Here is a 27,491-nt window from a genome sequence, read left to right on the forward strand (position 1 = left end):
CTCATAGATAATGTACCTTTTAAATTACCAATGAACGCGATTTTCAACCACTTAAGTATTTTTAATAATTTATGTATAAGCCTCGCGAGAATCTTCACAAAACATGATCATGGACCCTTTTAGAGGATGGGAATATTGAATAAAAAGAACTATTCTATTTATAATTTTTATTTAAATAAGTTACATACATATAATAACAATAATTCTTACTATGATATTATTATATTATATACTAATTGTAACTTTTTAAATGCTCAACGCGATTTTCAACCACTAAAGTATTTTTAATAATTTATGTATAAGCCTCGCGGGAATCTTCACAAAACATGATTATGGACCCTTTCAGAGGATGGGAATATTGAATAAAAAGAACTATTCTATTTATAATTTTTATTTAAATAAGTACATACATATAATAACAATAATTCTTACTATGATATTATTATATTATATTATATACTAATTGTAACTTTTTAAATGCTCAAATGCTTTGAATATATCGTTAAACGTTGTTATTTATAATAATATAGATTTTGTTATAATTGTTTTAGGCGTATAGTCTTCGGTAAAAACTGGTAAGATGGTGCTGGCCGCACGGGCACACAATACGTCACAACAACATTTATATATTTTCGACCACCAAAAATTCGACTATACATTTTTCATCTTCGAAAAATTAGTATCTGCTTGCGAGATTTGAAAACTAGCGCAACTCTAACAAATCTACAATTAAAATTTAGAAAAGACGCACTTTTGACGTAAAATTAAACAAAAAAACCGTAGTTATTCGATTGCGGTGCTCTCACGAACGACGCTCTAATCTCTATTAAAAATTACTAGACCACCAACTAGACCAGCCTTTCCCAAAGTGGGCGATAACGCCCCCTTGTGAGCGCTGCAGGCCTAAAGGGGGGCGGTAAGAGACCTAGAAAAAAGTTGAGGCGTTGTGTAGAGGCTTGGGAGGCGATTTGTAGTTTCGTCTAGAAGGATTCTTAGACACCGACTGAGCTCTCGCTATAGTGATTTTTAAGTAGGTGAAGAAATGGGGGCGATAAAAAGTAATTTATTCTCAAAGAGGGCAGTAGACAAAATATGTATGGAAACCCCCGAACTAGAACAACACCAAAAAGAAACTTGCTGTACTTTTGTCAACACTATTGCACTATATAATGTGTGGCCCGCTTCGATGAACGAAAAAAAAAGGTAGCTATATCCAGATAGTTAAATATTGCGAAACTTGAAATATGACAGACACTGTACAATTGAAACCACACGACATTATTTAAACATCAAAAACATAGAATATGCTTCTAAATATCTTTTCCAAAAAAAAAAAAACAAAGCGTATCGTATATCGAGCATAAATTCAAATAAAAATATTATAAATAAATATTAATCTATACCTATAGCAAACGATCACATAATACTAAGTATATCATCATTATACCAACGAATGTCACCTGATTTTTTTATTTATAAGAATTTAAATCAATTATTACATTGAAGTAAATAAACAAGATGGGCAAACCTCTTCATTCAATCTTAATTAACAGAGTAACCAAATACAAATGACAGTAAGACGTTATCTTAAAATTTGTACTAATTTTGTGGTAAAACATTTATTTTTCTTTATATCGACAAAGCTTTTCCATAGCCCGCTAACAGTAAAACGTGACACTGAATTGTCAGAACTGTTATGGTCGTCATAAAATTTACATTACATAACTTATTTATTCCTACCACAAAGCAGTTATGTTTGGTTTGAAGAGTTACACAACAGTTACACTCTACTAACCAGTTGACTAAGAACAAGATAATGAGCTCATTCACCCAAATATGAAATAAAAAAACCTCTCTGTGCCTTTTTGCATTATCACCGCCGTCAGTCTTAACTTGCGACAAAAAAAACCAACCTGTCAATGAATTATTGATTTAAATTCTGTCACCATTTTATGTAGCTTCAGTGTTATCATGAAATAATTCAACCATTTATACGAATATATAACATATAATATTATTAATTATCCTTCACACAAAATAATATTAAACTATAACATTGCCTTCATATCACTTTCTCATGTTTTCGTGTAGCAGAAGTGAATCATTTTGTACAATTGTAAAGTATAAAAATAAATACATTTCAACAATGCTCTCTTGAAACGTAATGGGCAAGGTTCGATTCTAACAATTAACTAAAACTAAATAACGTTAAAAATTACAACAACAAAAATACTTTAATTCAGAGTATTAGATAAGAAATTATACTGTTCTATTCTTAAGCGCTGTAAAAGACAATTAGTTTAGTAGCATTACTATTAATATAAATTAAAAAAAATATATTTCGGAGTTCGATTTATTTTGTTAGTTTGTTTAGTCATTAAATCTTAAATAATACCACGGTATTAAATCCATACAGTTGAAAAAGTCTGATGTCGGAAAACATCGCCGCTCGTGTTGTTGTACATTATAGGTAGCAAATATGCAAGGGTTGTCAAAATAAATTATTATTATGCAATCATTTATTTATTTGTACCTGTGTACTTAATTACATTTTTTTTAAAGAGATTTTATGACCTGGTAACTGCGACCTTTAAGTCATGTCTTATTTTAATTTATATTATTCATATTTTTATGAAAAATGATATTATGCAGTGAAATGAAACGAAGATGATTAATTTGAGACACTAATCAACTGAGATGAAATTAAATGAAATGAATTAAGGTGATATGGGATGAAATATAATCTCAGTAAAATGGGGGTCATTTACTAAGATTTTTTCAGTGGACTTTTTGGAGGATCCCGAGAAGTTACGTTCAGCGGCTTTGTTTCATTTTCCCACATTTGTGCACTTTCACAGATATTAAGCAATTAATAAACCACCATTATTACACATTTAAACCCGAAGAAACACTAAATATACAAAATAAAACAAATCATACAAATTCACTCCTCGCGTTCCCGCCAAAAGTCTTTATTACATTTAGAAGTGTTGTAGGTAGTGCCAGATATATAGTGACACTTTATTAATAGATGTTTTCAAGTTAACTTCAAATGGATGGTGGGTCGTTTATGATATTTACCTAAAATCTCTATTTATTTATTGCGTTCTAATTTATATAAAACAGAATGAATTGATAACATTTTGGAAGTCGGTTAAAAATTGGGTTATTTCTGACTATAATACGAGCGAAACCCTAGGCAAAACTATTATAAAATTTCGAATACCTTTTTAAATCCCAAATTAAACAAAGTTAATATAATTATAAAAAAAATACTGAAAGTGAACCATTTATTTTGACCCTAAGTGTACGACGATGCGCAAACGGCCACACACTCTTTTGCCGAGAGCTCACGACTCGTGCCGATTACTATACATTCGTTTCCTAACTGTATGGATTGTAAAACTGTGCTAATACGCCACCCCAAATTGACAATAGAATACACTACACAACATACAAAATATTATTGTTATACATATATCTTTATTATCGAGTAAGCAAATCTTGAATACCAAATATATTTCACAGAATGTATGTAGTGGCTCCGTTCGATCTCGTGTATTACTACAATAAGGATGAACCGTAATGAACGAACAAAGCGAAAACTTGAAGTTGAAATCAACATTTTGCCCCGGGCGATTCAAAAATGATTTTTAAAAAAAAGTTTGCTACCTATCTTGCGGTCTAATCGAAGTGTTTTGTTGTATGAAAATTTATGTTGTTGATATCTATGGGCTCCGGTAAACACTTCAAACCAGGTGGACAGTGAGCTCGTCCACCCAATGAATAAAAAAAGAAGACTAAAAAAACCGCAGACGTCTTAGCTCAAGTCGTCGATAGATAGAGACACAACAAATATAAATGTTAACAACTGGTCATGGATTTAAAATGTGAAGTTTTGCTAGATCGAGCCACAGTACATAAGTAGGTATATAAACGATGATAGCTGCCATATTGAAGACATGAGTGGTTGAAGGGGTTAAGTACCATTTTTAAGATTTTTGAGTTTTTACATTGAATGAAGATGTGTGCCTAGAAACCATATTAGACCTTAAAAATCCGGGTTTAAAGGCTATTTTTAGAAATCGCTTGTGATAAAGGAGTTATGTACGAAGAAAAAATACAAGTAACAAAAGTTTGATGCCCGTTTTCTCAAAATTAACAAATTGTATCATATCCCCTTCGTCCACTCATGTCCTCTATTATATGTATCTATATATCTACGTCTCGCGCAAACTCTACTATATACTAGTATATACAACTACATTTATACATAATTAAGCATTTATACACTTCTCTCTTCGAGTACATTTATATATATATTTATAAGTGAAGCTGTTTCTTACATAAGTTCTTACATACGGTTACTTTCATAAGGTTACACATAGGTTTTACATAAGGTTCGATTTAAGTCATAAGAAAGCGCGTTGTACTTTTGTGTTCAGAATATGTTTATAATATATATTATTTACTTGGTGTGTAATATAATTTACTCTATTCTATAAATAATCTATAAGCATTTCAATATGTATATTTAGATATTTATCACAACACTATGACACATGAATAAAAAAATCTTCATAATGTATTTAATTCATAACATTTTCACGATATCTTCTTCCCAAACCGCAATATACCTTTATACTTGTGTTATATACCCGTTCCAATTATTCAACTAATAATAATTTATAACATTGTGCCCTATGTTATTAAAAACAAAAAAATTAATACTTTTAATTCTACAACACCTTTTAAGCTTTTAATTATTGTACTAATATTTTGTTTGCATTAATTAGGTACTAGTAATTTCAAAATGTTAATTAAATCTGCATACACCACCTTATACCTTGACTTTGCTTCTCTCTTCCACGTAAGCGATTGAAAAGAGTGAAAACACTAAAACTAATTACCTACTTATCACATCATTAACTACGTTAACTTTTTTTTAAATATACTACATAAGAATATATTTCACTACCTTCGCCAGCAAGAAATGTGTTAATAACGATACTATTGTCATACTGTGCTTTCAATCATGAACGATACATAACCCATAATTACAGACAGGTTTACTAGAAATTTGGACCAGATTATCATCAAATACGCTTTTTATTTAAATCGTTTCCACACGAATATTTAGAATGTGTTATATTTCATTAAATAAATTATTGAATTAAATTAATTAAAAAAATATATTATATAAATTATTTCATGAATCTTTATCCTAAAAATGTTCACATCAAATATGCATATTGAAGGCTGAAAAACTATTTGGCTTAAGCGACAATTTTGAAGCTTTACAGGATGACCATTTAAAATTTAAAAATTAGAAATAATATCATAACCGAACAACTTCTTCAGCTATTTGAATGGAATTTACTTCTGGAAAAAAAAAAAAAAAGAAACTTAATTGAAGTTCATTAAAAAAAATCGACCTATTGATACTAATATAAAATAAAACGCACGTTTAAATATAAAGATAAACGTCAAGTATTTAGCGAAATGTCGCTTAAACCAAATAGCCTTTCACCCTTCGATGTGTATTGTATAGTTTGTTAATAGTTTTTGTTATAACTTAACTAGCGACCCGCTCTCGCTTCGCTTCGAAAACTGTAATTTATTATTGATTTCTCTACTATTTAACGGATGTTATTATACATATAAACCTTCCCCTGCAATCAGTATATCTATTAAAAAAACCGCATCAAAATCCGTTGCGTTGTTTTAAAGATTTAAGCATACATAGGGACAGAGAAAGCGACTTTGTTTTATACTATGTAGGGCAGGGGTGGGCAAATACTTTAAAGCGCGGGCCAAAATGAAATTTTCAAAATGTCTCCCGGGCCGGAGGACTATACCGCATATGCTTTTTTACCGCATATGCTTTTTTAATGCTGATGTCAACAAAATCTCATAAAAGAGTTTAAAAAAATTTATGTGCGGAATTTTTCAACGGGCCGGATAAAATTAGCAAAAGGGCCGGATCCGGCCCGCGGGCCGGCTTTTGCCCACCCCTGATGTAGGGGATACGCGGGACAGTTGATAATGATTTTTCCAACGTTACGTTATGTTCGAATGTAGCCTTTAAACTAAGTGTCTTGCATATAAAGCTTTAGATTAAAACAAAATACCGTAAATTGGGGGGAATAGGGATAGGGGTAGAATAGGGACAAATCTGGGTTGTCACTACACTTTTGTGAAATTTAAATTTGTTGCATTGAAAAGGACTGAGCGTGAGTGAAAAATAATAATGTTAATTTTAAATGCCCAGCGAAGCGGACGGGTACAGCTAGTTCAATAATACTAATACTAATATTATAAAGAGGAAAGATTTGTTTGTTTGTTTGTTTGTATTGAATAGGCTCCGAAACTACTGAACCGATTTGAAAAATTCTTTCACTGTTTGGAAGCTACACTATCCCCGAGTGGCATAGGCTATATTAATTTTTTAAATAGGGATTCTTGCTAAAACTCCAATAACGTAACCCAAGGTTATTCAAAACTATCTTTATAATTTCCTTTTTTAGAAAGCTGACGCAAATAGATGGGTTGATGTGTGTGTATTATGATGGTTAATTTGGTTTTTTTTATTAAAGACCCGAGCGAAGCTGAAGCGGGTCGCTAGTTCAATAATAAAATTGACCTGTGAATAAAAGTAATGGTGCATGTTTAGTTACTGCCGTCCTTCCTCTTGCCGCTGGGCGAGCCGGGCAGGTACCCCTTTAGTCAGTCGATGCTGAGATCGTTCGAGAAATGCCTGGACAACTTGGCCACGTCCAGACCGGTGAAGTCGTTGAAGATGTCGGTGCTGGCGGTCGCCGACTTGGGCTGGCCGGGCGAGGAACTAGTCGACGGCTCTTCGCTTGTGCCCAGAGTGACCAGCTTGTCCTCTTTGCTGCTCACTTCGAAGGGCTCGGATATACCTTTTAAAGTAAAAAAATGTTTTTTTTTTTTTTTTGTGGAATATACATTGATGACGTCATGAATTAGTCTTTAATTATAATCGAGTAATGTAATAAAGTAACAAAATCTAAACCCACAGAAATAAAGTCCCACAAGTGTAAATTTAAAAATGGACATTTTCTACAACTCGTACGAGACGCAGTTTATTGAATTAACGTAATTGCTACCCAAAGTGATTTTTTCAGTAAACTCTTTTCTTCAAAAGGAGTATTGAAGAGTTCTGAGTCGTAGACCGCGGCGCCTCTGTGCCACTGAGATTGCTAATGCCCATATGAATTTGTCTGCTCGCTATCAGACAGGCTTTATACTCATTGGCTAATCGAAAAATGTACTAAATTATAAGTAGTGAGCATATTGTGAGCCATAGATAACAAAAACTATCAAAAAAAAAAGAAAACAATTCAAAACCTATTTCTAACGGGAAACCATTTCGCTCGTTTATAGCTTATTTCGTTATAATAAAGCAACTGGTACTAAAAACTCACGTCTCAAGGTGACGTCTTAAACAAAATTTAACTCAAAAATCATCTGTGCCCATCCAAAGCAACCAAAATGAATAGTTTCATGATCCCTATTTTATTTTATTTTTCACAGGGGAAAATCACCGGACCCTCACTAAAATCTCCTGCCGCTTACAACCCGGGCCCTACCCCGGATCGGGTCCTACCCCGGATCGGGCCCTACCCCGGATCGGGCCCTACTCCGGATCGGGCCCTACTCCGGATCGGGCCCTACCCCGGATCGGGCTAAGCCCAGTCGGGGCTATCGAGACGTCGGGACAGGGTTTACGCAGAGCATTACACCGATCCCGCCAATCCCCAGACGCCGGACCGGTGGCTGGTAACACAACTACTGGATCTACCGGCCAGGAGTTAACATTGATGTCGCCGCGCTTCACCTTCGGGTGAATACGGTCGGGGGAACGCGGCCTACCATTGACCGGTTTCGTATTACGCCGCCCCACGCCTAGGTTTTTCCCCGCACAAAGCGGGTGACGCCCGAAGCTCTTACAGGGCCGGGTCACGGACGGGACCCCCGTCCCGACCCCCTGCTCGGCGGCGGCGGATTTCTACGTAGTGAGGAGAGCTTTGTCTCACTCTCCCCGCCGATGATCCCTACATAGCAGGTTTCTTACCTAAGACACTCCGCACGTCGCTGTTGGGCTGGCTGAAATACAAGAACCTGTAGAAGCCCGGCGTCCTCACGCCGCTGCCCACGGGAAAGCTCAGGGTGATCGTCCTCGGCTGTCCGTCACTAGCCGGCCGTACAGACAGACCGACCTTAGCTAAATATTCGTATGAAATGTAGTCGTCTAGGTTGTGGAAGTTTGCCTGAAACGCATCAAATGTTCCCCATATTATTTTTATTATTATTTTTTATTGCTTCGATGGGTGGACGATCTCACAGCCCACCTGGTGTTAAGTGGTTACTGGAGCCCATAGATATCTACAACGTAAATCCGTCACCTACCTTGAGATATAAATTGTAATGTCTCAGTATAGTTACAACGGCTGCCCAGCCCTTCAAGCCGAAACGCATTACTACTTCACAGCAGAAATGGGCGGGGTGGTGGTACCCACGCGTGCGAATTCACAAGAGGCCCTACCACCAGTAAAGTAAGTATTATTATTATTTTTATTTTTATTGCCCTTGCACCTGATGGTGAGTGGTTACCGTCGCCCATGGACTTCAGCAATGCCAGGGGCAGAGCCAAGCTGCTGCCTACCGCTTAATACTCTTCACAAGCATCGTTTGAAGAAGGACATGTCATAGCGCTCGGGAAACACCGTGGAGGAGAGCTCATTCCATAGCCGGATGGTACGTGGCAAAAAAGATCTCTGGAAACGCACTGTGGATGACCGCAGTGGCTCCAGGTAGTATGGATGAACTCTACTCCAGTGGCGGGCGGTGCGATGGTAAAAACGAAAAGCCGGTATCATCTCGAACAATTCCTCAGAGCACACATATTAGATATTATTACGTTGCGATTTAAAATATTATCATTTATATTTCATCATTCCCGATCCTGCGGACAGAATGGAAAGCAGTCGACGTCGCCCAAAACACGTCATCTCGGATCCTCCCGATCCACTAACGGTGCTTTTAGGTACTTCAAGCACCGGTCACCGTTCTCGTCGAACCCGACGCTTGCGTCGAAGGGCTCGACGAGTAAATTAACTCTCAGACACAGCCCACTGAGTTTCTCGCCGGATCTTCTCAGTGGGTCGCGTTTCCGATCCGGTGGTAGATTCTGCGAAGCACGGCTCTTGCTAGGGTTCGTGTTAGCAACATCGTCAGGTTTGAGCCCCGTGAGCGCACCTACTAAAGTTAGGGTTACGCTGACATAGCCTCTCAAGGCTATCAGCTTAAGTAGGGAAAAAAAAAAAAAAAAAAATTATTTCATAAATGATAGAACCGGTGACTCGTGCGGTCTTACAAATGCCCTACAATCAGTATCAATACTCAAAGCAACCAGACATTTCGGTTCGAATGATTACACCGTTGCAATTAATTGTTGGTTAATTTTAATTCTTTAAACGGGTGAACGAGCTCACAGCCCACATGGTGTTAAATTACCGACGCCCACAGATATCCCGACGTGAAGACCGCCACTTACCTTGAGACATGAGATCTCAATCTCACCCTTCAAACCTAACAACAATTACTGCTTTTTGTGGCAGTAATAGGCAGGGTAATGATACCTACCCAAATAGGCTTACAAGACGCCTTACCACCAATAATTATCAAAATTACATTTTTTTATTACATAACGTTATTCCTTCATCGTGACAGCGATTCGTTAACATAATTAAATAATTAAATACTATTTTAAATTAAAAAAAATGCTACCCGCCTGTGAGATCTGAACACTGGCATGGTCGCATCGCTCGATACGAATATACCCAGCGTCTTATCCATTAGACCACCACTATTTCATAACTACCATACACAAAAGTACTCACATCATATATACCGATCCAATCGCCCGGATTAACTTCGATATCGGGCGTGAGGGTACACTGGGTCCTGAAGTCGGCGTCTCCTATATACCAAACTCGATTTATCGGAGCGAACTCGACTGTCTTCTCAGTGTAATTTGCAAACGCCTGTAATAAGAAGATTCAAAACGATTTTTACTCAACCATTTGTCCATTTGAAAAGGATTTCGTCGATAACGTAAATATACAGGGTGTACGGGAACGGATTCCGTAAAAGAATCATTTTGGTAGAGTTGTTGATTCATAATAAGATACCATTAAAAACCATACTAGTTTTATTTATTTATTAGAAGCATTCGAATAACACACGAGATCAACACTGTGCAAGAATGCGGGGCCAGCTACCTATTACGTTAGCTTTTTGTTGCGTATTCACGAAATATAAACTTTACCAAAATCATAATACTTAGTAAATTAATAAATATGTTTCCATTATTATTCAATTGGTAGTTCATTAGTTGCAGCTTCGGAAAAGTTTTCTTTTAAATTTAACACCCTGTATACACTGATCTTATTAAGACATTGAGAAACAAAAACATTTCAAGACATGAATCATCTTATTTAAAAAAAATCCTAAATATTTAATTTGTTACTTTGAAAACCATATACCACTTTTTTTAGTGAATAGCTAATTATTACATAATATAAGTGGCACTTAGTAAGAAATATTTACATCAACATTAACATACCTCTCCAGTACCAAAGCACTATTTCTAATAAAGCAAAATAAATATAACCTAATTTAATATAATGAAAACGATTAAATACCTCATTACTAGCTTCCTCGGCTAGTTCGTCTACATCAATGTGAGATAGGAGCCCAGTTATATTCTGTATACCGCTTGCTGTCGTACTTAATACGTGCGGGGTATCGCTGTTAGTGTGCGATGGGACAGTTGCACGGCGTAGTTTGACATCAGAACGTGATACAGGGGGTCTCTCGATCATTGATAAAATGAAGCCGTGACGTACCTAAGCATGCGATTGCAAATTAAAACGCCAACATCTAAATAAGCACGCGAATATGAATTAAATCGCTACGGATGATTAGAGCGAACACAATGAATTTTAAAAGCAATAAAAAAAAAACGTACCCAGTAGCCGTAGCCCTGCTTATTTCAGCCGTGAAGCAGTAATGCGTTTCGGTTTGAAGGGTGGGGGCAGCCGTTGTAACTATACTTGAGACCTTAGAACTTATATCCCGAGGTGGGTGGCGCATTTACGTTGTAGATGTCTATGGCCTCCAGTTACCACTTAACACCAGGTGGGCTGTGAACTCGTCCACCCATCTGGGCAATAAAAAGGTTAACGTAGGTGAAAATTGTTTGTAAATAGGTCACGTTTCGTCAGATATTAAACTGTTACCATTGCCCGTACACAAAATACAGCCGCCTCGATACACCAGATAAAAGGCTCATTTGTATTGTACGTGGGTAGTTCCAAACTTAAAAACCGAAAGCATGATTTTTCACGAGCAATTAATACAAGAGAAAAACATACAGTCGTCTTTCTATCTATCTGCGTTAAAATCAAGACAAAGATAGTATTATCTTCAGTTTTCACTAAACGTTGACATAATTAAAACTACTTTTACGGTTTAAGCCTTCGTCAAACAGAACGCGTACTTAGCGCCGCGTACTTAAAGCCTTCGTCAAACAGAACGCGTACTTAGCGCCGCGTACTCAACGTCTCGCTCTTCAAATTGACTACATGAGTCCAACAACGCTCCTTGACGCAACGCATTCGCCAAATCATAGTGCCTTTCGATAGCAGTGTGAAAATTTAAAAGTATTAAGAAATCGAGTGATTCAGATGTGGCATTGTATAAGCACGGGTATTTTCTAACTATTTATATCATTTTTTCGGGCATTATCTAGTATTTTAATACACATTCACTCGGACGCTAAAATAAAATTTGTAAAAATTACAACGCCTGACGTCAAAGCGTCCTAACGCCGCGACAGAGCGCTGTGTACTTATAGCGCTGGGGCTCTGTTTGACGGTATGTTACCATTGTAGTACAACACATCTCGGCGTCATAGCGCGGCGTCAGTTTAGCGCTCTGACGCGCGCTAATTACGCGTTCTGTTTGACGAAGCCTTTAATCCGGCGCTTTTTTATTATCATTGTACGATTTCTGACGTTTTAAATACTCCACAGTTTTCATGTTCTCGAACGGAATTGAACTTTCCCTTTCCCCAAGTATGAAGGAATCGAAATGAAATATATTAATAATTTCATTAAATTATTAAAAAAAAGTTAAACTGCAATGAATAGCAAACTCTTAGCAGCATTACGTCTCGAAGGTGTTTCACACCTTAAATAATTCTCGAATACAAGGTAAGTTCTAATGTTTGTCTAACTGGTGTATAAACATATTATGTATATAATCAATTTACTTTAGTTTATTTGTGTACAATGCATGTCGCTATATTGGTATGTAAATGTAACAGTTATTTAATACTATAATAATATGTTTGTTGTATGTTTTTATTTATTTTTCCTCGTTTTTTATTAATACATTTAATGATTAACGATTGGTCTATTTTGATGATAGTATTTAAATATTATTAGTCATAGTGCAGCTCAACATAATGTATCATTTTCAAAATTACTATAGGTGAACAATTTTATATTTTATAACTTTATAATATTTTATAATTTTCATATGTTTTAGTGTGTCATAAAGTATACTATATTTCGGTCTTTAATGTATTAAGTAAAGGATACCTATTCGAATGTTTAATAATTAATACTGCTTTGGATAAAAAATCATCAAATCATTGAACTAAAAAATATAGTCTAGAGCAGTGATTCTCAACCACTGTGCCGCGGCACTTTTGTGTGCCGCCAAATTTCAAAAGTGTGCCGCCAAATTTTGCAAATATGTATATAATAATGTTAATATTATTAAATTAAATCATTTAAAAAGAAAAATATTTTTAACATGAATATATATTTAAATCCACAAAAAAATAAATTATTTTATTATTTGCTTTGCAACGCGGTTTTTCTTAGTGCCAAATTATGATGAAGCGGCGTGCATAGCAATAGGAATATGTCTCAAGTCACACTTGCCACTTCTGCATACAAAACGTGTTGTTTTAGTGATAGTTGGGATTCACAAGGTGTTGCCTAGTAGTTACTGCACCTTTTCTTTCGTTAAAATTGGCAAATGTATGTGATTCGGTAGTAAGTAAATAATTTTTATCTTTTTCTTTGTGTGCCGCCAAATTTTGAAATCGTTAAATATGTGCCGCAACAAAAAAAGGTTGAGAATCACTGGTCTAGAGTTTGAGACCCTAAGGAAAAGACAAGGAACACGCTAAATCGACTATAAACTTTATTTTTAAAGTAGATTCGACCTTAAATATGCATTGCTCGATAATAGTGTTAATGTTTGAATAATGAACATGTATTTATTGCTGATAAAGTTAAGTAATCTAGGTAGGTATACCTAGATTAATATCTGTATTGATCTAGTCAGTCGGATTATGAGTGCTGATTTAATATTTTTTTTGTAAATTTCTTTATTGCGTTGATACTACACATATAACATACTATACATTTGAAACACAACATGCTCTGAATTTCTTGCTATTTCTTCTCAGTAGTAAAACAACATTCGGAATCAGTGGTGAAAACACAGCCACTTAAAAGCGCTTGTCAAAGCATATTTTAACTTTTAATTTATTTTATTATTAGAAGTATAACAGTTAGTAGTTATTAGTGATAAGCAGTTAGTAGAAGTAAGCATAGTCAAAGTTAAACTTTATCAATTGTATATATTATTATTTATTAATGTTATTGGAATGTTGACCTGTTAAATTTCGAACTGGAATTGATCCCTCGTTATTTAATTTACTTTATTACTGCGTTATCTTCGTTTAAACAATAAATTATTAAGTACTAGAGGTCCCGCAGTAGTCGAAATTTGACTATAATTAATTGGAATTGTAAGTTTGTACACTACTATGATTGTATTTTATACTTCTATAATTACAAATTTCGCCAAGGCTACACTATAAAAAAAATATTAATACAGACAAACAATATTTAATCTATTCTCAATTTGACCACAGACGTCAAGAACAAAAGTTTGACAATAAACAGTATGCATGCGTGTGTGCTTCAAATATATGGTATGTAGTGTGTGTAATGTTTTTTTTTAATTGATTTTATGTATCTTTTATGCATTATTTAAAAAAAATATTAGCATTGTGCACTTCTTCTCTATATTCTCTATAAGTGTGGAAAATTTCATACTACTCCGTCCGCGCAATTTTCGTAAAAAGGGATACAGCACGTATTAAATATATAGATTTATATTTAGATTTGTATTTAAAAATGTTCAGTAACAAAATTTACTCTTTAACATAGATACATACTACTAAAGAAATCACATACTAAACACATACTAAAGAAATCTTAGCCTCAACACATACGTACGCGATGACTCGGAAATAGTTATTGATTTTCCTATTTCTGTTTCAAGATATTTTCTTTCAGCCTTGAAAGTTCAAATCGATCCGGAACGAGCCCGGCAAGACCGTCGTAATACTATAGGACTACGATAATATGAACTACAAAGTGTGCCCATTATTTGACACAGGCGTTTTCCTTTAGACGAGCCCGTCTGGTGTTAGCAATCGAATACCAGAAAGCATAAACATGTAGAGGCACCACCGACATGTCTATGGAATTCGAATATTCTGACGTCCATGAGCGACGGTAACCACTTACCATCAGGTGGGCCGTAAGCTCGTCTGCTTGCTCAGGCAAAAAAAAAGGTGATCATGGTTGTGACTGACGAAAATGCTGTTTCCATTTTTTTTATTTGAACCCTAAGGAAATAAAAAACTGTTCTGTAGTTTTACATAAAGCAAAAAAAAAAAACATACAAACACACAAACCAAGTAGCTTGTCTAAGTTCCTAGCATTGCTAATGTGCAAGAGAGATGGTTGCCGCCATAAGGCTTCTCTGCTCACATCTGACGTCAGCAATACCATGGGCTTAAGCCGCTACCACCAAACTTTGTAGTAAAATACTTTTTTTTAAATATGCAGCCAGCATCGCAATTTAAATGAGTTAAATTTTTTAATACTTTCTGATTTGTTTGTCATTACTTTATACAAAAAATAATAATATTTCTTCAGATCACGTGAATAAAAATTATTTTTTATCATTAATATTATACGGCTCGAGAACATATTATTATAGGCACTCTTATTTGTACATTGTTAGCTACATACAATACCTATTTATTATTAATTAGCGTGAGCACGAATGTTATTAAACTAACAAAGCAAGGTTAAGGCTATTCAAACACCAGTGCTCGCTCAACGATCGAAATTCGACCCTAATCACTGATATCTCAAGAGCTAAATACGTTTCCATTTTCTTTTATAAACTTTATTGACATAATAAAAACAGAAATAACATATTTTCAAAAAATGTTGCTTTGCGTGTTGTGACTCTGCACGGGTAGATACCACCACCCTGCCTATTTCTACCGTAAAGCAATAGTAATGCGTTTCGGTTTGAAGGTTTTGGGCAGGCATTGTTCTATAAAAATGAGACTTAGAACCCATGTCTCAAAGTGTGTGGTGATATTTACGTTGTTGGTGTCAATGGGATCTAGTATCCACTTAACACCAGGTGGCCCATACACTCATCTACGAAATATAAAATAAAAAAATAACAATAATAATATAACACTAAGGATCGTGAACAGCTAGAAAACAAAATAAAGAACAGAAATAATTGGTTGAGGAATACAAAGAAAAAAGAGAGTGAACTGTTTTATCATAATAGGCGAACTATTTATATATAGACATATATTGTTATGTATAACGAACTCCCTCGGTGATAAAATGTAGTATGCGACACCGCTATGATTTGTCTGAACCATACTCGGGCTATGTTCACGAGGGCTCATGTTAATGGTAGTCAATTGTGACGTTTAAGTCGTTTGCCAAAGCATATAAGAGCGTATTAATAAATCATGCAAACTAAATTAGTAATTCATGCACTACCATGGCATCGACGCAATGTCTGCTAAGAAGGTTTGATGTTGAACGAAGTCAACATTGACGCCAACATGAACAACTTTCATGAAACGTCATATTATAAACATATCGTCGTTGTCAAACCAAAGTATGTATATGCATATGTATGTATATGCTATGTGCAATTTTAGAGATTTTTACTTTTTTACCTTTTCGTATAGTTCACAGCCCTATCTACCGTATAAAAAAAACTGTTATGTATAACTTTAATATTTATCTATAGCAGGGGTGGGCAAATATTTTGATAGTCATTTTGACATTGCAGATGAAAATTGGACCTCGGGCCAAACAGTTTTTTTTTTTTTCTAATTTGAAGTATGGTTTTTGCTAAGGATGTCAATTAATGAATTTTAAAACCAACATTTTTGAATCAAAATATTTATTTATCAAGTCATTTGAATAAAAAATGTTAAAAGAAAATTTATGTTAGACAAAAACTAATATTTGTGTTTTTAATAATAATATGTACAATGCTTCACGGGCCAGACAAAATTCTACCGCGGTCCGGATCCGCACCGCGGGCCGCCATTTTCGCAGGCCTAATCTATAGTTTTCATTTGATATAATTCTTAAAAATACACCTTCATATAAAATTTTATACGAAAATGTTTTTACTCGTTAATTCAAAATAAAGTTTTTGCACATAGCAGATTTTGGTTTGACAGCGAAGACATACTAATAGCAACAGATACTAATATACATTGATAATGAGGTTTTTTGACAATATTCCCTAACACTAACAAATTTTCTAATTTGTTATTATTTTCATATAACTGTATTTGTTTTATTTATTCCAAAACATAAGGTAAATAACGTTCCCTTCTCATAACGAATAATAACAGGCCACAATCGAAAACATAGCCACTGTCATATTTGCATGAAAAAGGAAATATGGTAGGTAATACATCCTTCTAAACAGACACTCGACAAATGTCATCTATCCTTATTTTAAAAATAGAAAATTTAATAAAAATGAATAGGACAAAAACAGAAATCATGCAATGAACAAATATTATAATATAATGAATTACAACTGACCTTAATATTGAATTGCGCCACAACTGGCTTGTGGTCACTCAGTGTGTAGTGCGGCATGTGATTATATGAAACAAGATCCGCCCTTAACGTTACATTCTCATAGTTATTCGCTACTACCTTGTATAGGACTCGGTCTGTCCATGATGGTTTTCGTCTGAAATAAATTGGGAATTTAGGAAATACGAAGAGGAGAAAAAACAAATGATTTAATTTATTTTAATCTTCATATCAGAACCCGGCATTCGGTATGGGGTCAACCTTAGTGGACTGAAAACACTCCCTACTATCAGTAAAAGTAGATGAGATAAATTAAATAGAATTTATTAAAGCATTTATATTCTGAGTCACCTGTGGCTTACTAGGTGAGGTTTCCGGTGCTCGAGCAATTAAGCTTTCATTCGATTTGCGGGTAATAAAAAAAAACCTAAGCGCAATTTACGTAACGCGAATTCACAAATAACTTCCAATTTAAAAAAATATATATATACATACAAAGATCGACTATTTAATATATTTTAGACTTCAAACTCACGTTTCAAGGCATATGGTGGTAATAACATTTTTCATGTCTATAGGTTAAAATACAAACACCAGGTCGGACGAAAGTTTGAGAATCAACGTCAGTAGTTCTAGTCAAATATTATCGAATAAATGATTCAAACGCTGACCTGAATGAATTGATTCATATTGGTCAATAGAAACTTGCAGTTGCCTTTCTTGGTATTGAAATACCTCGGTAATGGTATGAGAATTCAAGGCTAAATCGTCATGCGTAAAATTACTTCAAGAGTTCTTCTATTTATAATTTGCATCGAATCGTTGACTGAAATATTTATCAGAGAAATTTGTAAGAAATAATTAAATTCAACGTTCACTTATAAGAGCTATTTGAAGACTAAAAAATAAGCTTTAAGAAGAACTATCGAATGCAATATAGTGAATTTATGTATTTGATATTTTGTCTTTATTATTTATATTCTTATTATTTACATTTTATTTTATTTAATCTTCAATTGTGGTCATTTTAAAGTTAAACATATATGAATAATATTTTTTAATCGTTTGTTCGTATCGTTCCTAAAATAATTTAACTCACTTGAGGTCATAGTCGTCGCCGCCGATCACGAATTTGTAAGTGGGGGGAAATTTTATATCGGCTTCGGAAAATTCTGAGAAAGCTTCCCCCGCATCCATGACTGCTAAAAGCTGATCGTGTTTTAACAAGGCAGCGTATTTATCCTTCTCAACCTTCTGCAATTTTGCGACGATCTCTTCCGACGTAGGGCTGCTGCCGGTCGGATGATCCGTTCGAAAATTCAAGTCGCCGATCCAGAAAACATAACTGTAACAGGTGAATATAAAAAGTAACCCCTTTTCATTTTACACGATGTGGTTTTGACACGATACTCTTTTTATCATTCGATCACTGTCCCCCTTTTTTTAAACTACCTAATTCCAATATCCCTCAAAACATGTACGGATTATTATATGCATCATTGATAAATAAGTCTTAAAAGTGTTCAAGTCGTGACTACATTCATGATTTGAGTTAAAATTGGAAAAATGTTTTGAGGTAATCAATAAAAATATAACAAAACTACATTTGATTCGTACACAGAGCATATTAATAATACGTATAGGCTAAAGTATATTTTGGTCAATGATGACACCACTAGAGGAAAAACAAAAGTCAAACATATTTTGTTAAATAAATTAGTAATTAATGATTGTTTTCGATTAAAAATTTATTTTCTGTAATTAGTTAAAATGGTTTTTCAATCAGAGAAAAAAAATGGTCAATCCTAATTCTACTTCGTATATTTGAAAATTATAAAATTAAACTAATTTAGAAGCAGATAAAATACATTAATATTTTTTTATTTTAAAGAAAAACGTTTAGAAAAATCAACAAATACACCATTCTGAACATACATACGAGTATACTTGAACTTTTTGTGCGCATGAATTGCCATACTTATTTGTGTTGGGAATTTCAAAACACCGTTCTAGTTCATTATACAAAGCTGTATTCAAGAAAAACAATGACATAGAATATAAAACCCTGCACTGTGTACACTTAATGGTGACCAAGTAATATTTATGATTGTGACTTAAGAATAAAATGAAAAACGCACAGGCGCATTGACTATTAGGCTGACGTAAACCTAAAAAGATGATACTAGAATTATTTTGATAACGTGATATTTATTTTATTGACATCCCTTAGTATTCCGCATCCAAACAGGGGAATGCATGTTAATACGACTAGTAACCCAAAACTCATAACTGGAGTCTCAGTATAGTTACAACGGCTGCCCCACCCTTCAAATCTAAACGCATTACTGCTTCACGGCAGAAATAGGCAGGGTGGTGGTAACGAACCCGCGCGGACTCACAAGAGGTCCTACCACCAGTAAAAACATGTACATGATAATCTTGTATACAAGTTCCGAAAATTCGAAGCGTTGTTCTATCGAGCAATATCACCGGCTCTGTGCAAATCTGCCCTTCGTACTTGTACAGGCCTTTCCGTAAAACAAACACTATGAGTATTCAGAAATTGGCAGGGGTCCATTATGTCTTGTAGAACGACAATTATTTTTACAAATACCCTTTTTTATTTATATGTATTTTTTTAAAACCTATATTTAAGATTTAATAAGTTGTAGGTAGGTATTCTCTTGGTTATCTAATTGACAATAATGGAATGAGTAAAGGTCTCTTGTAACAAAAACGTATATATTAGCTTTTGTGAATTATCAAATATCTACGGAAAGTAGGTAAGTAATTATCAGCACTATAAACCGTTTCGATAAACGTTATTTATCGAATACCACTTCAACGATAACGGTCCAGTTTGTCTGATGTTAGCTTAGGATTTTCTAAGGTTTGTAAAATTGCCAATATTTCGATATCTAAGCCGGAATATGAGATACAGCTCGAATTACATTTTTCTTAATTCAGTACTGCGATCATAAACCGTTGAACACAGTCAAGCATCAACCTTTGTAGAATATCGAAATATCGGAATGGACATTCCTTTCTTATAAAGTAACTTTATTACAGAGCCTAATTCGCTTTTTCGTGTGCAGTTTGGCTTTCCTCGTATTTAAGAATTTTCAATATTAAACTTGCCACATCACCTAAGCTGGTAATTTTTCCTGTCTCCATGCCGCACAATATACTCAAGACAATATACATAAAGGTTTTTTTTGTGAATGAGCGATTACAGGTGGTCAGAGGCCTTTCCAGTTTCACCAGGCCAAGTGCGCGAGCAAAAGCACAGCCAAGAATATATTGTACATAAACGTTGAACGTCACCAATATATTGGAAAATTATTGACAACGTCTAGAACTAAAACCCGGACGCTGTGGTCCATGGGTCAGTAATCTACAAGCCGCTAACGCGATCATATCAATTGATTTAATCGCTCCACACCAATTTATTACTCAAGAACAAAATGACGAAATCAAGTAAAACTTTGCATAAATATTCTGTTATTAACATACCTCTAAATAAGAACCTAACGGGTCATATGAATCTTTTGATACAATCAAGTTATATAATTTATTTACAATAGGCATTAATCTTTAGGCAATTTTTTTTTTGTCATAATGTATGAACTATTTAATCTTAGGTGTAACGAGACATGAGATAAAAATGTCAGCTGTATAGTTAAAGGGCTGCCCCGTTCTTTATAAGGGACGCATGACTGCTCTTTTACATCTTCGCACCAATAATTATGTAAATTGAGGACAAGAGTTTCAATCTTACGGCACGATGTTATTTCTCTCTTGTGTAATCTCGTAAATGGTACCTGCTTGCGGCATTTGAACATCGCCATGGTCACATCGCTTGAGACAAGTACACCGGGCGTCATATACTTTAGACACAAAGCATTTAGAAGAAAAAAAAACGAGGATAAAAGGTATCAAAGACTTACTCATGATACAATATGTTTGTGGTCTCGTTAACATGGTACAGATGATGCTTAATTATAGTGTTGTAGTCATTAATCCGATCCGCCAACAGATGTTCGTGCGCAGTTAGATGACAATTCACTAAGCATACGGAGCAGCCATATATATTGAACCTTATGCTGACCGCTCCTTTGTTACCCTGGTGAGTAAATTGTAATGAAATAACTTTTGTTAAAAGTTACGAAGCTACATACACAACTACATACACGGAAACTTCAATCCACCTGATGGTTGTCTGGAAGAGATCGCTCTTAGCGATAAGACCGCCAATTGTACTTTTTTTGTATTTATTGTTTCGCATTTTTTCTTTTTTTTTGGTTTGCAATAAAGAATACTCTCTCTCTCTCTCTCACACACACACAGTTTTTTTCATCTTCCTGGTAATACTATAGGGTAATATGAACCCGTGTGAGAAGGTACCTCTGCGGTGCCTGTTTCTATTACGATGCCCTCATACATTCAATTTGGAGTGTTCTTTTTTTTTGTTGTACAGATGGCTGGGCAAACTTATAGTCGTGTCCAGGTGCTAAGTAATTACTGGACCCCACAGACATCGCAACGTGACTCCCACCACCCATTATGAGAGGTGAAGTTGCTAAATTATATTGCATAATAGCTGTCCTACCCTTCGAAGCAGAGCGCGTGATTGCTTTGCGGCAGCAATAGGCAGAATGTTTTTTTTTAAAGAACGAAGGATTGCTAATGACCCTGTGATATTTCCAGGTTGACCAGTACATATGGGCCAGCGCAACCCAAGGAGACCTAATAGCTCAAAGGTAGCTTTGCGAAAGAATACACTACCGGATCGGAAACGCGAGCAGCTGAAAAGAACCAGCCAGAAACGTTTACCACGGACGGCCCTTGTACCTGCTCCTAGTGTTAAAGCTGCAGGCGTTTCATATCTGTGTTATCGGGTAGATCGATAAGGACATGTGTGCGGACTCACAACATGTCCTACCAATAGTAATTCTATAAATTTATAAATCTTAATATGCCTTCGTGAACACCTGCTAAGAACGTAGACCCACCCTGGATTGGAGCACCTGTATAGACACAATGCGTGAAGCCGGTTAGTCGGTTAAACCTCAAAAACTTCCGAAACTAATGGGACATATTAATAATAATATAAATAATAATATATACCAATAAATAATATAATTGAGACGTGAATTCGACGTGGCACAATATAGCTTCAGTATACACTTTATACCAGACTGTGAGCTTTTCTATCCAATTTGAAAGAAATACACTCTCATACAAAAGGCAAGAGAGAGAGAGAGAACTAAACCCTTATAAGAGTTGACAAATATGTCCTCAATGTGTTAGATATAATTATTGACGTCATAGCTTATAGACAAAACAAGGTCGCCTTTTATTACTGTGAGATTATTTCAAGTCACTCGAGATTTGGTAAAATTATTTCTATTATACAAAAAATTACAAAAAAAATCATGGCCAATACCTGATTCTCCAGTTAAATATTATAACTCAATTTTGATATTAAAATTTCTTGATATCAATCTAAAAGTATTTATTCCTTTAAACTTACCCACATACCACCTAATCCTGTTTTTGTGTACTGTGCTTCAATGTCCCTTAAATGTGTAACATGTTTCATTTGTGTGTACACCAAGAGCAAGAGACCTTGCAATCTCGTATTCTTGGCTATTATATATCCCTGTCGGCACAATATCTTGTTGACTGTGGATGTCCACGGATCACTGAATAGGGAGTCCATTAGCATGTTCTGTGGCTGTGATTTTACTTCTTGTAACCTGAATTTTTAAAGTGAAATTAGTAAAACTAATACGATATGGAAATCTCTATTTTGTTTTACAAGTATTTGAACAATAAACTCGATTATTATTAAGTAAACCTTACATTAAATATCAAGTTTGGGCAATGGCTTATACAACTACCATTAAAAAAAATTTATTAATAAAATTTCCAGGCTAACAAAATTTAAAACTGAATAACATGATCCTTAATCATTTAAATACAGATTAAAATTACTAAAAAAGTTAAAATTTGTTTAATTTGGCAAACAAATAAAACTTTTGGTTCATTTATTTAATTTAGTCTAATTAATGAAGTATTTTAGTGTTTTATAAAATTTCATCATCATCATCATCATCATCATCAACAGCCCACAGTCGTCCACTGCTGGACATAGGCCTCTCCCAATCCACACCCCTGAGCCCGGTCTGCGGTTCTCCTCATCCACTTCTTGCCGGCCACCCTGCGGAGGTCATCGCACCACCTAGCCAGTATTTATAAAATTTACATTTTTTTTATTAACTTAATTCATATAAAGAATAAAAAAATTAAGCTTTGCTTAAAAAATTGTCAACTTCAAAACAAAGTATGTAAATTTACAAAATACAATAATTGCTCTTGAATACATCAGTTTAAACTAGTTGGAAGATTTTCACACAAATTAAAGATCAAGATAACAGTGTTTTTACATATTTTACAATACAGGGAATTAAAACCATCACAAAATATAAAGTTATAAGAATAATATGTTAAAAGTACTGTTTACACCAAAAAACTTAGTGGAAAAGAAAACATTATATTTGAATTATAAAAAAAAATTGTATGTATTAGTATAAAATTATCTTAGTACAATCTGAGGCAGACGTAGTAACATGTTTGACCCAGTGAATAACTAGGTAAGTATGCTGCATTAGCGTAAATTACAACACCTGTTATAAATTATATAAGTGCCACTCACCCAATAACATAAAAATCTGGCAAAGGCTTATTCTTGTTGTACTGAGATGGAAAGTCTAGTAGAGCATTGAGATCCTGTGTTGGTGCCTTTGTAGCTACATTGTAGGTTACAAAATAGAATCTGTTAACAAATTTAAGTTTTTATTTTTATTTTGAGTCAGTAACAGAAAATATAAAAAAGTTAAATGATTACATACGCATATTAACGTAAAAATCACTTAGTAAATAAAATTGTATAGAAATTTTTAGTTTAGGATGAGCATTTAGTAATATTTACGACTGAGAGAAAAATACGATACCTACTCGCTGACCTTGACTGCAATTATAATTAATAAGGATAAAATATGTACCTTTAGAAAGAAGAAAACTTATTTTTATATCTTACCTTAAAGTATCCATTTTGGATATTATTAAAGAGTTGGGTTTTGGCCAAACCGTTATCTTTATTTTAACACTTCAATTCCCGATTTTAAATAAGGTACTGATAAGATAAGCCTATGAGAACATTTCTATAAATCTTAAAATGTACTTGTAATATTTAATGTATTTAATTTAATTTCAATTATCTTTACTATAATTAAAATTTAGCGAACATTACACTGGCCACATAATTATCATAATTTATTTGTTATAATTTACACTATCATTGTTATAATACATCAGCAGTACCATGGAGTTAATAAGTACCTACAACTGGAGTACTGTCTAATGCCGAGAAATCGGTCTCGAAAGAGAATACTTTTTGGTCGCGGTGTCCTTGTCTAATGTGGTGACCATATAAAATTTATTTATAGGACAAAATTATACACATGCATCAGTTTTGAATTTACCTTAAGTAATTCTGTGTAACCCTATGTAAATACAAAACACGTGCTTGCAACGTTTTATTTATGTAAATTCAATTCTAAACATTGCTTCGTCGTCATGGTGCCTTTTTTCGATGGTTTTTTTTGGAAGTTGCTGCGTTGTCGAAAATCTAGCACTGAGTTTTATTACAAACATCATTACCTCAGTTCTATTACTTAAACTTCCTCAAACTCATGTTTAACGTCCGAATACTCAACCGCGACTTAAATATTATGTTGAACTTAATTACGCAATTCCTACTTTAGTGTACTGGCTAAGTGGGCCGTGGAAATTAATATTTGACACACTGAGTGAGACACTGCAACACACATGGTCTGCGCGTATCGGGTGCTCTTTTCCTACATTCACATCTTCAATTGATTTAAAATTACTTGTATTTTTACTTCTGTGCTATTTTCATGACACGTGTATATTAAGTCTACTAGTTACATTTTAGGAAATAAAACACAATGGGTAATAAAATGAAATGAACTGAAATTCATTTATTTGTTATATGTAGACAATTAAATAACTCTTAAATGACAAGTCAATACACATAACACAATACACATAGTACTTGATCTCTATTTAGTCAAGTTGCGGGCCACGCGGAGTACGTTTTAAAAAATAGAAATTATATTTTATGAACGTTTATTCCGTACCAAATCTGACTTAAGACTAACTTATTACTAATCTTAATCTAACGGGAAGGGCATCGGACCACCGGTCCAGCGGATGCCGTCGTCTGCGAATTCCACAATTCAGCAGTTAAGTTCGCCGAAGATCTGCCTTTGCAGACATGCGTCAGCAGAGGTGCCCGACGTAACTATTTACAAAATATTGGTTATATTATTATTATTAAGTTCAGTAAATTTTCTGTAGTCTTATAATATAAAATTTCCTCTATTTTAAGTAAATTCTTTTTTTTCAACGAAATACATAATTTATTTTAATCAATATCTAAGTGGACCATGAGTATCATTAAAATTTCGCAATTTAAATTTCAATTCAATTAAAAATCGCCATTTTTCTTTAATAAATCTAAAATCGACTTTATATTTACAATCACTATTTCGCGACTTTTAAGTTTTTGTTTCAATACCTTAACATCTTGTCGTAATTTTGCTTTTCTCGGGGTATTTTTTATTTCTTGCGTTTGAGTACTTCATTCTTCTTGTTTGACCTTTTTAAAGGACATTTTCCAGAAATTCCAACGTCATATTTACTAGAAGATCCTCCTCGTTCGCTTAACGTCAGGCAAATGATATACATGCTTGCGTGCGACGCTATTCAATACAATAAAAAAAGTTCAAGAAATACCACGTGATGGCTCTTATAATATGAAAAATACATTGCAAAATTATAGTTTTCACGATTGTTTTTTCAAATTTAGTATATGACATAGATTAAGTACAATTTACAAGACAAATGGTATTAAATATTATAATGAGAAAAAATATCTCACATTTTAAAAATATATGCTCACACTAGTAAAAATTTATCAATGAATCTGACATATGGAAGGATATTCCACAAACTGAAGAGGATTCTCGCTTAAAACCACTTACATTAAAAGTGTTCACCATGATTACACGGAAACTTTCACGGTTTTCGAAAAAAAACAAGCCACAAGCTGTATCAGTGCCATTTTAACTTCGCACTACAAACGTAAATAGACGCCATTTTTCTTTTAATCCATTCATAGCTCTTTTTCGGTGATGCCAACAATTAATCTGGCTTCCCACCAAATTCAACATGAAAACCATCAGAAATCTACGTACCTACCATTGAATTTTCCATTAAACAGAGTTCTTATTAATATAGAACAATATTTTTTTTGTTAATGAGCTTTATTAATATATGATGTTCTATTAAAAATCAATATATATCATATAATCAATACTTCTTATATAATTTATTTTAATAAATTGTCATCATCAGAAACTAATTTCACCATAACTTTGTACGTTTATTTTGAACCAATTTAATTTTTGACGTTGATGGAAATTCTAAATTGTCGCAACATTTTCTAGTTAAGTTTAAGTCACATCGTTTAAATAATATGTATTTAGATATATTATTGTCATAAAATGTTTAAAATTCTGTGAAGTGGATTGATTTTAACCTTATTAATAATTTTCAACAACGCCCAAGCTACTAACAAATCCACTAACCACTAAAAGCCATTTTTGATAACTAAGACGGGGGTCCAAATTCCGAGATTTTATGGAAAATCCTCTAAGCTAGCAACACTGCTTTTTGTTTGTAAAATGTGCGAGAGGGACACCACTACTTAATAATCATTCTCTTTTCAGACCGTTTTTCCTTACATCTTTTGCTATTTAAAAATAAACTTTAAGCCTTAGAGATAAAGTATATTTTTAGTTTTTATGTCAAACGAAGTAAGCACTCCAGTTAGAATAGTAACTCTATGAGCAGTACATAATCACACACGAACTCACTATAAAACCTATGAAAACAGTAAACATCAAATCATCTGTATTAAGAGATGGGAAAATCACACAAACCCAAAGATACGTTTAAGCGTTATTTATTTTAAGCTAGCATAGGGAAACCTCTTCATGACGTTATGGCGGGAAAATGAGCTGCGATGCTGTATCAAATGCTTTATTTTGGTGATTCAGTGTTTTTTCAGGTTTAAACGTGTCTTAATGCATTGAATGCATTTGACTATCGATTTTTAATTAAATTTTTTGGTTTTATCTGTCAGTAGTGGCGTGGCTAACACTAATCTCATAAATTCACTGCTTATCATTACCGTTATTTATTTTCGAAATGTCTTCTCTAGTTGTGTACCGACAATCTGGTCTAATGTTTAATCTAAAATTTAGGTTAAGGTTT

The 27,491-nt window shown here is 34.1% G+C and overlaps 1 protein-coding gene across 2 annotated transcripts; it reads right to left on the reverse strand.

Annotated features, from left to right (window-relative positions):
• Nucleotides 1–375: 375 nt before the first annotated feature.
• LOC101740803 (inositol polyphosphate 5-phosphatase K) lies at nt 376–26,349 on the reverse strand. 2 transcript variants are annotated; one of them, XM_012695531.4, is made up of 11 exons: nt 26,198–26,349; nt 24,169–25,915; nt 23,785–23,904; nt 22,600–22,825; nt 21,014–21,189; nt 18,166–18,411; nt 17,070–17,223; nt 10,731–10,934; nt 9,927–10,070; nt 8,099–8,294; nt 376–6,923 (listed from the first exon to the last, which is right to left on the reverse strand). In XM_012695531.4, the coding sequence occupies exons 2-11, from the start codon at nt 24,180–24,182 to the stop codon at nt 6,727–6,729; spliced, it is 1,677 nt and encodes a 558-aa protein (XP_012550985.1). In that variant the 5' UTR covers nt 24,183–25,915; nt 26,198–26,349; the 3' UTR covers nt 376–6,726. The 2 variants fall into 2 exon arrangements, with proteins under 2 accessions (XP_012550985.1, XP_012550986.1); XM_012695532.4 differs by lacking the exons at nt 10,731–10,934; nt 26,198–26,349 and having other exon boundaries at nt 24,169–24,472.
• Nucleotides 26,350–27,491: the final 1,142 nt, after the last annotated feature.

Source organism: Bombyx mori, chromosome 8, assembly GCF_030269925.1.
Source record: "Bombyx mori chromosome 8, ASM3026992v2".
NCBI classification, from domain to species: domain Eukaryota; kingdom Metazoa; phylum Arthropoda; class Insecta; order Lepidoptera; family Bombycidae; genus Bombyx; species Bombyx mori.

What these genes read in the sequence shown, in the direction of transcription:
- LOC101740803 (XM_012695531.4), bottom strand. An exon ending in CAGGATTAGGTGGTATGTGG is followed by an intron (nt 21,190 to 22,599) that starts GTAAGTTTAAAG and finishes TTTACTCACCAG; the next exon opens with GGTAACAAAGGAGCGGTCAG. An exon ending in GGCGACGACTATGACCTCAA is followed by an intron (nt 17,224 to 18,165) that starts GTGAGTTAAATT and finishes AATTTATTTCAG; the next exon opens with ACGAAAACCATCATGGACAG.